The sequence below is a fragment of the Protopterus annectens genome, chromosome 15.part0 (genome assembly GCF_019279795.1).
Source record: "Protopterus annectens isolate FY-2018-M chromosome 15.part0, PAN1.0, whole genome shotgun sequence".
NCBI lineage: Eukaryota > Metazoa > Chordata > Ceratodontiformes > Protopteridae > Protopterus > Protopterus annectens.
Window position 1 is genome coordinate 734,349,492 of NC_056749.1, and position 13,785 is coordinate 734,363,276.

Here is a 13,785-nt window from a genome sequence, read left to right on the forward strand (position 1 = left end):
TAAAGCTATTCCCTTACCCAGTGTCTGAGGTGAGAGCCCCATAAGAGGAAACGTTGTTGTGATCCACTTCAAAAGTGATCATGGATGAGACCATCTTTAAACCTCAGAAGCAAGAAATACAAGAGTTCCTGTTAAGGAACAAAGCCATTTTCTGAATTGCCTGGAAGAACACCTCTTATCAAGCACTACATAGAAACAATTTTGGGCAAAATCATTAACTTACAGTCAGGAGGATACCGCACACTGAGAAGAAAGTTCAGGAGGCGATACAAAAAAAAAATATTAAATCTGGGATCTTTTGAGGAATCAACCAGTGACTGAAACAGCCCTATCATGCTAGCCCCAAAATGGATGACATTGTTTGATTTTTCTAATGACTTCAGGAGACTTACTAGTTTCTCCAAATTTGATAGCTATTCTATTCCCTGGGTAGATGAGTTGATAGTGTGGCTAGAAAAAACTAGGTTTCTAATCATCCTGGACCTTACAAAAGGGTACAAGGGTGGCAAAGGAGAAAACCACCTATTCAACAGTGGATGAATAATTACAATATGCTGTCCACCTTTCAGCCTCCATGGGCCTCAGTCATGTGTAGAAGTCTCACCATAGGTAAGCTTTGGCCTATTTGGGTAAGCTAGTCATTTACTTAGAAGACTGGATCTCGCATCTTTCCAAAGTTCAAGCTCTGTTAGACTCTCTAAGGCAGGCTGGTTTCATCAGTAGCACTCCAAAATGTAAAGGAGACATGACTGAGCTATGTACTTGGGAGAGGGGATGATTGAACCCCTAAAGGAAAAGTAGAAGTTGTAAACAAGAGGCCAGTTCCCCAAACAAAAATACAAATGATGGTATATTTGAGTCTTGTAAAGCATTATAGGAAATATATCCCCTACATTTCTTCTATAACATGTCTCCTTACAGATCTCACCAAGAAAAAGCAACCTGAGAAGGTCATGTGGAAAATGGAGGCTGAGGAGGCTTTCTAGAAACTTCTCCAACCAGTTTGTTTTCTGTGCACATGCTTTACATGTGGGGCTAGGGATGATTTTGGTCCAAAGAGCTGGAAATTAGGAATAACTGGTCTGCTATCTAAACAAAACATTAACAAATACAGAAAAAAAATATTTCTTGAGAGAGAGGGAGGCTGTCTATCAAATGGGCCTTGGTATGCTTATGGTATTATTGTTTGGATTGTGAATTTACCCTAGTTGCAGCTCATATCCTTCTGTTGTAGCTACAGCAACAAAAGGAAGGTACTGTCAAACTCTGGAGATAGGCCTTGACACTACAGCTATTCCACTTTCACATCCAACATCATGCCAATGATCATCAACAAAATGCAGGCAGTCTGCCCAAGATCCACAGAACCTTCACAGGGCTTGAAGCCAGTGTGTTCAAGATGGACAGGAAGATACCATATATAAAATTGAGTGGTGGTTCTACCAGTTCAGAGTCTGAGAAAGACAGGACCCAGGCAAAAATTAAGGTTTTAGAAGAGCCAGTGCTGTGAAATAATGAGAGACCTTTGTATGAGGGAACCATAGGTAGTGAGGAACTGGGGAGTGTTCCCTTTAATAAAAGTTTCCGGAAGGGAAGGAAATTGAGTTTGTTTGTGTATCTGCACCTTTTAAGGCCGTGTCTGGAACAAGATGGCAGAAGTTGTTCAAACAAGAATCCAGAGGAGTCTGGAATGTACCAGTGTGTAGGAGAGATGAACTGAGTTCAAACCATTTGGCTCTGAGACAGGAAGTTGAATGGAAAGACTGCAAAGCTGGTGGAAGTCCTGACAGTTAAAACTCTGATTTACTCAAGCCTACAGATTATTTATCAAAGACTTCCTTTCTTTGCTGATCTAGATTTGAATGGTAGAAATGAAAGTGCCAGCATCTGTATTTGTTGTTCATTGACACTGAAATGAATATTGTTGTTACTGCAGACGGACTGAACTGTATACTTTATTTAACCGGCTACTTCAGTTTACTTTAATCTTCCTGTCAAAGTTAGCCTTATTTTCTTTTCAACTTAAAACTACTTGTTTTTCCATACAAGTGCTGACTGTCTGTTGTATAAAATACCACAATGTATATGAATTATGAGAAACTGTGACCCATTTCTATGAAATGTATATTGATAATACATCTGTTTTCAGTAACATAAAAAGATTTACGAGCTTGTGAGCCATTTCTATGCAATGTATATCTATAATATGTCAGATTTTCAGAAGCATAAAAAGATTTGTGAACTTGTTACCCTTTTCTATACAATGTATAAAAGAAATATATGAAGTTTTATAAATGAAGATTGAACATTGTAAGCCCTTTTTGCTGGGAAATACAGTTATACATAGGATGTGAAATGTTTAACAGGCATATAAACAGAAAGCTGTAACTGTTATGCCCTTTGATTTCAAGATCTGTGACTTTTCTTAGGCCTGGAAACTGAAGTTGCAAAAATACAATTAGGAGATTTTTAAACAGAAAAGTAACAAAGGTCAGGAGAACTGATTTAGTACCCAAATGTGAAACCCTGCTTAATTGCATCTGTGGTCCGTATGAAAAGATTGATCAAATACCTGACGAGCTGAAGGGAAAGAAATAAGAACAGAGTCATGAGAGAACTACCCCAGAACCTGTAATATGCAGACCTTTGAGCTATTCCTGCAACTTGTTTTTGCCTGTACTGTCTGGAACTGTAGCTAGTTTGAAATAGGAATCAGTAATTATTTTAGTTCATAACTAGCTAGAAGAAAAGTCTAGCTGTAGACAGAGAATTTCCCTTTTTTTGTAATCTGTTTGTTCATGGGTTCATATGTGAATAATAGACTAACTGTCCAGAAGGGCCATTTTAAATCTAGCCAATAGCCCAAGTTCAAAAGGATTTTCTGTTTCCCTGTGCAATTTCACATTTCTCTCTGTATTTAACTGTTAACTATACTGTTAGCTTAGTTTAGAGAGTCTATGACTGGTAATCTATTTACTTAATGTGTTAATTGATAAAAGTATATTTATTGTTAAGTGGTGATAAGCTGCTGGAATCCACTTCTAACTGGGCAGACTGCACTGTGACATGCTATCATTTGTGTTTATAATTATATTGTTTATTAAGACTTAAACAGTAACTTGGAGGTCCTCAGCTGTAGTATCAGAGAATATTACCAACTTTCCCTGTAAGTTAATTGGGAATTAGTGTGTGTGTGTGTGTGCACACGTGTGCATGTCTGGTCATTGTCAGTGGCTCACATTTGATGCTGGAAGATTAGAAGATTTTGGGTTCTATTCCCATACTATATGCGTGGATTCATTTTTCAGTACCGACATTGCAGTGCAGCATAAATGGGGGAGGGGAGTGCTGCACACCTGAGTGTGTGTTCTTTAGATGAGACATTAAACCAAGGCCTCATTTGCCTGATCTGGTGGTAGTTTATGCAGATATAAAAGTCTTACTGAAAAGAATCCATGACTTTTGCTGGTGTCCTGGCCAGATTTCTCCAAGTCAGTATAAGCATTACTTTGAGTCTCCCCTAGAAAAAGGTCATTATGTTGTGGGATTAACCTGGTCAAGAAAGTATAAGTACATAAATAAATGCGACTTTGTGTGTGTGTATGAATCTGTGTTTACATATATCTGCGCATGTATCTGTTTTTATAAGTGTGTATCTGTGTTTGTGTATGCATGTATCTGTTACACACACACACACACACAAACACATACACAACTTCATAGTACTTACCTTCTGCGGTGCTAACAGCCCTACTCCTGCCATACACATCAGTGGGTGCATGCCACTGTCATGCATATCAGTGGGTGTACACCCCCTGCCATAGACAACAGGAGGTATAAGCCCTGTCATAGATATCAATAGGTGTATGCCTCTGCCACAGGCATCAGTGGGTGTACGCCCCTGCTATAGACATCAGTGGGTGTACACCTCTGCCATAGATATCAGTGAGTGTATGACCCTGCAATAGACATCAGTGGTTGCATGCCCCTGCAATAGACATCAATGGTTGCATGCCCCTGCCACAGATATCAGTGGGTGTACGCCCCTGCCACTGACATCAGTGGGTGTACGCCCCTGCCATAGACATCAAGTGGGTGTATGCCACCAAGTCATGCTGCACATATTTATTGCTTTGTTCCCTAAATAGTGCAGATGAATTATACTGTGCTATTCTGACTCCAGTGAAAGGCTCTAGGTAACTGTCATGTTACAAGATGGAGCACTACAGCAGTGTTTGAATCACTTCCTCATAATGCACTGAGGAATCCTGCTAAAAATAGAATAGTCCAGTGCATTATGTGTTTTTGAATCCCAGACAGTATTTTGTTTTAATTTTTTGTTGCTTTCAGTGGATGAGATAGTTGTATTTTTTGAAAGGCTTTCACTGCAAGTATATTTTACTGGATTGATGTGTGCTCACATAAACATATAATATGCACATATTGACCATCACAAAGCCACACAATATATATACATGTTCTTTGTTACACTGTTTTACTAATCTTCGATGATCAACACTTTAATAATTCTTTCATATTTTACTCTTTTTTTTCTGTTTAAAAATGCATACAATTCACTACAATAAAAGAAAGTACATATACATATTACCTTAAAATATTCTGTTAACAACTTGGAGTATTTCATGGCATGGTCCTTCTTTAATTTAAACATTCGAAAGTAGAGGAGCCCTAGGCAGCGATAACTGTGTCAATTAAGGAAAGGATTATATTAATGTTATTGATTCATGAAATTTGCTGAGTGGAACAACTGCTGACATTCATTTTACATTTTCTTGAACAAAGGTTAGTCCACAAAATATAAGCAAATGGGAAAAAAAGATCAGACATTAAATCCCAATCAAGCTAGCAGTGTGAGATAAAAGGGTAAATGTTGGTCAGCTGGAGAGAGAACTCATTAGGTAACCTTTATTGGTTTAATGGAAACAAAGATTAATGAGCCAATATAAGCTATTCAAGTTAATTCAGAAGTCTGAATGTGCTTCTAAAAAATGTAGCTACTTTTATATTACCTGTGCAAACTTACCACAAAACTGCAAGTTTCTTGTCTGTTTCTGTAGCACTCAAGCCTGTCAAATTTTTGAGCCTTATAGCATACCTTTGGAGAGAGACATAGAGAGGAAGAAAGAAAGAGAGACAGAGAAAGAGAGAAAGACAGAAGTTAAAGGAAGGTTTCTAGATTTACTGCTGTAGGTGTTTTTAAGTACTTTTTCTCCATGACTAATATGTAGTTTGTCTTGTGTGATAAATGAAATGAAATATTAGATTTAGTTCAATGAAGGAAATTTAAAGCACACAACCCATAAATAATTGCTTGAAAAATCACATTGATATAAGCATGCACGTGGTTGTGTGTGTGTCTTTGTGAGAGAAAGAGAGAGAGAGAGGATTGGGAACACACATACTAGGGATCTACTCCCTGAAATGATAAAATCACTACAACAAGTACAACAAATTTTAGAAAGCAAATTATAAAATGTATCAAAATGCGGTTTCAGTAAATATTTTCCTTAATAAATTGCTTTTATTCAACTAGGCTACAATCAGTATTTTTTTATTTAAAGAACGGAAATAGCTTGAAAAGAAAGTATGCTCTTGCTGTTTGGAATCTGCAAACATGAAATGCTTTATTAAACAATTATTGAGCTCGAAACAGTATGTGCAAGATGCCATCGAACCTGTTAAGTTCAATGTGTTATTGTTGTCTGAACTAAAATATGACTGTAAAACAAAAGAACTGAAATTGATGGTTGTAATGCTGTTTAATATACTGTTATGCTTCCCAGTGAATTAGTGAGAAAAATCCAGTGTTTCTCTCATTAATCGTGTATCTATAGTAGTCAGTGCATGAAGGGCACCTGTAAATGACTTTCCGGGACTGTATGCTATTGACAAACATTAAATACATTACGAACATTATAACCATGGTCCCAGCAGGATAATGTACAATACTCCAACTATATATGTAAACTATCTCCTCGTTTTTTATAAGTTGCTTAGCATTCAGGACTAACTCATATATCAGTGATTAAAAAAAAAGAAAAAAAAAAAACACCATGACCATGTTTCCAAAACCACACCTTCCCTGCCCCCCACAAAGTGAGCCTGCCAAGTTCCTACTACTGCCACCATCATGCCTAACAAATTAAAGTTGTTTTTTTTTTATATAAATTGCTCTTATGTATGATCATGGAGAACAGCACAAGAGAAACAACCTACTGCATAAGGTATAGCTCTGTCATGTTGCATGCCCTGATTACCGATGTACATGGCGCTCCATTTTGCCCTATCATGCTACACGGCACATTTCGTGTCCTGATTACCTAGGCTTTTGAATATTGGCTCCCATAATGCCTTTTTTCAGCAATGCCAGATTAACAAACCTTCTGAGATTAGCAAAGCCTACTCAAGGGAATATAAAGGTGTTACTGTTTAATGCCAAGAATCTAAACAAGAAACTGCATTCACTCCAGACTCTTTTCACTCTGGAGAATGTGGCCATCTGTACAGTTACTGAGACATGGTTTAAAGCCTTTGAGAGCAACACAGTAGAGCAGGGCTACAATGCCTTACACACATTTAGGCCAGTCACTACACAGAATTTGGTGGGCAAAAAGGTGGAGGTGTCTCAGTCTAAATCTATAACAAGCTCACCTCAAGACTGGTCAAATAGGATGACATGCTTGAAGTACTCCACGTCCAAACTACTACAGGTAAAGTCTCATAACATGACATTGCAGGATACAGGTACTCCTCTATGATCCAAGAAAACCAAAATGCACATTTAAACTTACTGGAGACACTTATCATTCAACCCAATACCATATTCATGGGCAACTTTAACTATCCCATTATAAACAGTGAATCATGCATGACCCCAAATTTGCAGGCCCAGAGATTCCTTGACTTTATAAACAGAAACACCCTGGAGCAGAGAGTTCACATGGATACTAAGGATGCAAACCTACAAGAACTGGAGGTCACAAACATAGCAGAATGCTGCACCCCTCCTAGTGTAGTATTCTCTTTGGTAAGGTTGGACCATAAAGCTGCCTCCTTTGAAATAAAAATAAAACCCAGGACCTTGGCTAACCCCATAACATTTAGGAACTGTTCTAAGGAAAACTTCCTAAAGCTGTCTCCTTCAAAATAAAAATAAACCCTAGGACCCTGGCTAACCCCATAACATTTTGGAACTGTTCTAAGGAAAACTTCCTCTTATTAAGTTATAACCTGCTAAAATTTCAAGCCGCCAAACCTTGAGAACACAGCTACCTATGCAAAATTGTTGATAGAAACGCTGTCTAATCATGCTAATAGAGGCACTGAGACAGCTGTAACCCCCAAGAATAAGCTCATCGCAAACTGAAGAAACAAGCCACCCTGGTAGTATCTGAATGCCAATAGGCTGTACAACAATAGGAAGAAATACAATGCCCAGCATGAAAACAACTCTCTCTTCAATCTAGAAAAAAAAACAAAACTCAGAGGGAAAATCAAGTCTAGCAAAGCCAATTTTGAGGTAAAAAATAGCCTCCCAGGTCAAGGACAACCACAAGGCTTTCTTTAGGTATGTCCACAACCTCAAAAACTGTACACAACAATGTGTAGAACTAATTGTAAATGGAGCCATCTACTTGGAAATATAGCAAATTTACCGGCTGACAAATTCAGATCCAGTCCCCCTTCTTCAGGCCACTCCTCAGAAAATGCCATCAAACATAACCCTCCCCCAACTATCACTATGGTTAAGGTCCTAAATATCCTCTCCAAGGCAAAGAACACCACATAAATGAGACCCAATAATATCCCATATCCCAGGATGCCTCCTAACTAGAATGAAACATGACCTATCAGGACCACTGGAGTCACTATTTAACCATAGCCTCCAGTCAAGCTTCATGCTACATGAGTGGAGAACTGCAATGGTCATCCCTCTGCACAAGGATGGGTCTTCTACAGACACCAGAAACTATAGACCCATAAGTCTGATTAGTGTCATATGCAAAGCCATGGAAAGAATTAATAATAGATAGGGAACATTTAGACACTTTTCCAACGCAGTTCAAGTTTTGTCAAGGATGGATCATGCCTACTCAGCATAGTGGACTTCTTTGAGAAGGTCATCAAGGCAATGGATGTGGGAAAAGCAGTGCATACTGCCTACCTTCATAGGTTCATAGGTGGGTACTAGGCTATTGGCCCTAGGGCCTATATAAGCCTAGCAAAAAAGTACCCTGGCTTTCGCCACCCAAGAAAATTATTTTCCTGTGCCCCCGTTGAGCAGAGCCACAGAAGTGATCCTCGGTGAATTTCCTATCTCCCATCCAATCATCAAGATTTTTCTTGAGGAGTGCTAATGAGAAGCTTTGTTTGATATAGCTAGGTAGTTTGTTCCAGAGTATGGGAAGTCCTGGGACAGGAATCTATCCCTTCAGCATGTTCTGTTTATTGTGGTGACATGGTTTAGGTCCCTAGAGCATGTCCCTCAGAGAGATTTGGATTTCTGCATATCCAACAGCTCTGGGTTTGACATAGCTTTGTATGTTAGGCAGAGATTGCCTCTGAGTAAGCGATATGCGATGGAGTAAATATGGAGTTTTTTGAGACGGTCTGCGTAGGGCTTCTGTTTGAGGCCGGTAATCCTTTTTGTGAGGTATTTCTGTGGCAATTTCCAGTTGTTGTAGATGTCTTGTGATGTACATACCAAAAGGGGCGCTGTATTCTATAATGGGTCTAATGACTGATGAGTAGAGGGGAACAATGACCTCTTTTTTCCTGGATGAGAAACCTTTTGTGATGAGGTGTGCCACGTAGAAGGATTTCCTGACTACTGTGGTGATATGATTATCAAAGGAGAAACCCGAACTGGGTGGGGTCCAGAGTTTGGAGATTACCAATGTTATTGTTTATAAGTTCCATGATGATACTTACAAAACAGGCTCATCAGGCTAATGGGGCAGGAGTTCCCGGGGTCTGTGGTGGCTCCCCCTTTGTGGAGTGGGATACCGTCACTATGCGCCATTCAATGGGCACAAAGCCTGAGGTGAGGCTATGATTGAACATGGTACTTAGGTGGGGTGCCAGTTCGTTCTATAGTTAGTGTAGAATGCAGCCTGGAATGCTGTCAGGTTCCATGGATGCTGTGTTCTTGGCTTTGGAGAGTGTGGTTTTTACCTATGCAGCCGTGATTACACGACTTTTGCATTCTTCTGGCATAGAGATGTGCCCTTTAGGGGGTGAGAGAGGGGTAAAGTTAGCACTGAACTATCTGCCCGGATGTTGGCAATATCAGTTGGTTCTGTATATTTAGTGCCATTGTGCTGTAACTCAGAGCAGATCTGAGTGTTGCCATTGAGATTCTTGACATAGGTTCATAGGTAGGTACTAGGCTATCGGCCCAAGGGCCTATGTAAGTCTAGCCAACAAGGTTCCCTGGCTTACGCCACCCAAGAAAGTTATTTTCCTGTGCCACTGTCGAGCAGAAACACAGAAGTGATCTCCAGGGTGTATTTCCAATTTCCCATCCACTCATCAAGACTTTTCTTGAAGAGTGCTAATGAAGAACTTTGCTTGACATAGATGGGTAGCCTGTTCCAGATTATGGGAAGTCTCTGGGACAGGAATATATCCCTCCAGCATGTCCTGTTTATTGTGGTGACAAGGGTTAGGTCCCTAGAGCATGTAGCTCAGAGGGATTGGGATTTCTTTAGGTGTAGCATGTCCAACAGCTCTGGGTTTGACATAGCTTTATATGTTAGGCAGAGATCACCTCGGAGTAGGTGATATGCTGCGGAGAAAAGCTGGAGTTTTTTGAGGCGGTCAGTGTAGGACATTTGTTTGAGGCCAGTAATCCTCTTTGTGAGGTACTTGTGTGGCCTTTCCAGCTGCTGCAGATGTCCTGTGAGGTACATTCCAAAAGGGGCATTGTACTCTATAATGGGTCTAATGAGTGTTGAGTAGAGGGGAACAATGACCTCTTTTTTCCTGGATGAGAACCCTTTTATGATGAGGTGTGCCACGTAGAAGGACTTCCTGACTACTGTGGCAATGTGACTATCAAAGGAAAGACTACTGTCCACCTGGGTCCCAAGGTTTCTTATCACACATTCAGTGTTAAATAGATTGCTGCCTATGTGGTAGTTCATGGGTACAGAGTTTTTACCAAAGGGGATGACACTGCACTTTTTGGCATTGAGCTTGAGGCCATGGCTCTGACACCAGGCATCTGTCTCAGTGAGGCCCTTCTGTAGGATGTCCACATCATTTGGGGACTTGACTATGGCTCCTAGTTTGCAGTCATCTGTGAACTTTGTTAGCCAGAGGCCTTCTGTGTTAGCCTGTACTTCAGAGAAGAAGATACCAAACAGGAGAGGTCCCAGGACGGAATCCTGTGGTACTCCACTTGTCACTGCTTTGAGGTCAGGTTTGGAGTCTGCAACTTTTACAGTGTGGGTTCTGTCAGTGAGCCAGTTGGCAACCCATCTTGTGTCATAGGGATTTATACCTAGTTTAGTGAGTTTAGCTATAATTCCAGAATGGGGGATGGTGTCAAAAGCCTTGGCGAGGTCAAAATAGGCTGTGTGAACCACCTTACCCTCCTCTACGGCTTTGGTGACTGCCTCAAAGAAGTTGATCAGGTTCAGGAGGCATGATCTGCCTTTCACAAACTTGAACTAGGTGGGATCCAGAGTTTGGAGGTTACAGATGTCTTTGTTTATGAGTTCCATGGTGATACGTTCCATGGCCTTGCAGACCAGGCTCGTCAGGCTAATAGGTCGATAGTTCCTGGGGTCAGTGGTGGCTCCCCCTTTGTGGAGTGGGATAACTGTTGCTGTGCGCCATTCAGTGGGCACAAAGCCTGATGCAAGGCTATTATTGAACATGGTGCTTAAGTGGGGAGCCAGTTCGTTCTGAAGTTTCTGTAAAATGCAGCCTGGGATGTTGTCCGGTCCCATGGATGCTGTGTTTTTGGCTTTAGAGAGTGCAGATTTTACCTGCGTAGTTGTGATTACAGGGACTCTGCATTCTTCCTGTATAGATATGGGCCCTTTAGGGGTGGGGTGGGGGTAAAGTTAGCACTGAACCTATCTGCCAGGATGTTGGCAATATCAGTTGGTTCTGTAATTTTTGTGCCGTTGTGCTGTAACTCAAAGCAGATCTGGGTGTTGCCATTGAGATTCTTGACATAGCTATAGAATGCTTTGTGGTTGTCCTTAGAATTAGTGGCGATTTTGTTTTCATAGCTAGCTTTGGAGGATCTTATAAGGGATCTCAGCTTCTTACTGAAGCTGACCAGGGAGCTCCTCCACTCATGGGATTTTACTCTCTTTTGCAACAGTTTCTTCCTTCTGTTGTACAGTTTGTTTATGGGAGGGGACCACCAGATTGGCTTCCTTTTTTTGGAGGATAGCATCTTGGTTCTGTTCTTGCACTCGTGTAAGTGCTTATAGAGTGCATTTGTGTAGGATTCAGCAGTTGTAACTGTATTGTCCATCTGCATGGGTGTCATGAAGTTCACCACTTCTGTCTTAAGAAGCATGAAGTTGGCTTTGGAAAAAATTTTTACCATGGTTTCCTTAATGGGGGGTGGGGGCAGGATGTGGATATCAAGGGTGATTAGCTTATGGTCGGATCGGACCAACGAGGATTTGACTTCAGGTGTGGAACACCGGTCACTCATGTTGGTAATGACTAGGTCTAGGATATTGTTGCCCCAGGTGGGGGTGTGGATAAGTTGATCCATGGCATTGGAGTTTATGAATTCCAGAAAGCGTTGAGCTAAGGAGTTGGTACTCGAGTAGTTTTCCCAGTTAATGTTGGGGTAGTTGAAGTCGCCCATTATTAGGGTGTTTGGTTGAACCCTAATATATTCCAGTACATCAAGAAAAGAGAAGTGGGAATCCTGGGGCATGGTGGGGGATCTGTAGCAAGCTACAATTTGGATTGCAGTTTTGACCAGAGTTAGTTGCACTTGGATAACCTCGGATGCATTATGCTGAGCAACTAGCCTGGAGGTGTGGATATCCTTAATGAATATGGACACACCTCCACCTTTGGTGTTTCGGTCCAGGTTACATGGCCGAAAAGTGTAGTATGAGTTATAGCCTGGTAGTGCAGGGGTGCTCTCTGCAGCCTTGAACCAGGTCTCAGTCACTGCACAGATATCGATGTTCTCCATTTTAAGGAGTGCCTCGAGTGAGTGCATTTTGAGATTTAGACTTCTAGCATTGAGTAGCATTACCCTCAGTTTTTGCTTGCCTGTTCCTGTTACGGTGGTGAATTTGTTATTTGAACCTTGCCTAAAAAAGCCACTATAGGGGCAGCAAGAGCCTTAGCCAGTATCCGGAATCCCAGGGGTGACAGGTGCAGGCCAGCTGTGGCAAAGCATCTTGGTCTGTTGACCATGTCATCCCAAGCAGACAGATACTGGATCCCCTTAGAATGACACCAGAAGCTTAGCCAATTGTTGAAGTCAATAATTTTGTCCTTGTACTGCGGTATCATTCTGGGTGATGGCAGAATGCTACTCAGGGCTAGGGTCATACCTGCCTGGGCTACAAGATCGGAGTTCTCTTCCATGTCTCTTTTCATGTAGTCCAGGGAGGTACTTCTCAGGTCATTCACACCAACATGGACAATGACAGAGTCATATTTGTACTTGTTGTGGAGTGACCTGAGTGCATGGGTTATGTGGCGGATCATGTTGGTAATTACCAGGTCTAGGATTTTACTGCCCCTGGTGGGAGTGTGGATAAGTTGATCCAAGGCACTGGAATTTATGAATTCCAGCAAATGTTGAGCAAAAGAGTTGGTACATGAGTAGTTTTCCCAGTTAATGGTGGGGTAGTTGAAATCACACATTATTAGGGTGTTAGGTTGTACCCTAGTATTTTCCAGTGTATCAAGAAATGAGGAGTGATAGAATACCCCACTTGGGTTTTGTAAACAAACTCATGCAGTTAGGCATAAACCTCTTTGTTACACACTGGATAGCCAGCTGGCTCTCAGATAGGACCCTGAATTTAAGATTGCGGAGCCCACCTCTATGAAGAGCTTGGTCACTAGCAGAGTCCCTCAGGGCTGTGTGCTGGGTCCACTCCTTTTTGGCATCTACTTCTCAGATGTCAAGGCCAATGTCAACGGTCTCTGGCTGACCAAGTTTACAGATGACTGCAAAGTAGGAACAGTCATAGAATACAACCAAGACATTAACATTCTTCAGGAAGGACTAACATAGACAGATAACTGGTGCCAGAGCCACAGTTTAAAAATCTGTGGCAAGAAATTCATAACAGTACCCTTTGAGAAGTTAGCTACCCCAGGAAACTACCTCATTGATAACAATGATAACACATCATTTAGAGTACTCCTTGTAGTTAGGAATTTTGGGACATATATAGAAGGTAACCTATTTTTCAACCAACATGTGTCTAAGGTAGTAAGGAAATCATTCTGCATTGCTCAACGTATAAGCAAAGGTATGCATCTAGGTTTAAGGAAGTCATTGTTCCATTTAATTCATCTCTCATCAGACTCATCATAATGCTCGCTTCAGTATGTACCTGACCAGGCATATGCAACTAGAACATCCACAGAGGATCCTCACAAAAATAATACAGAACATTAACAACATGTATCAAGCAGATCATCTCAAAAACCCTATCCCTATATGCATTCTTCTACAGACTGTTAAGGAGTGAGTGTGTATCTGCAGTTCACAAATGTTTGCCTAATATCTCTTCCTTTTCCAAATATACCATCTCA

At 41.0% G+C, this 13,785-nt stretch overlaps 1 protein-coding gene across 2 annotated transcripts in view; it reads right to left on the minus strand.

The window, feature by feature from the left end:
- Positions 1-13,785, minus strand: part of AFF2 (AF4/FMR2 family member 2) — a 3,001,139-nt gene that overhangs the window by 121,204 nt on the left and 2,866,150 nt on the right. The window contains exons 19-20 of one of the 2 annotated variants that reach the window (XM_044057591.1): positions 5,045-5,116; positions 4,610-4,703 (exon numbers count right to left, since the gene is read on the minus strand). In XM_044057591.1, coding sequence (XP_043913526.1) covers positions 4,610-4,703; positions 5,045-5,116 — 166 coding nt within the window. The remainder of the gene's footprint in view (positions 1-4,609; positions 4,704-5,044; positions 5,117-13,785) is intronic. The other variant, XM_044057592.1, reaches the window with a different exon arrangement.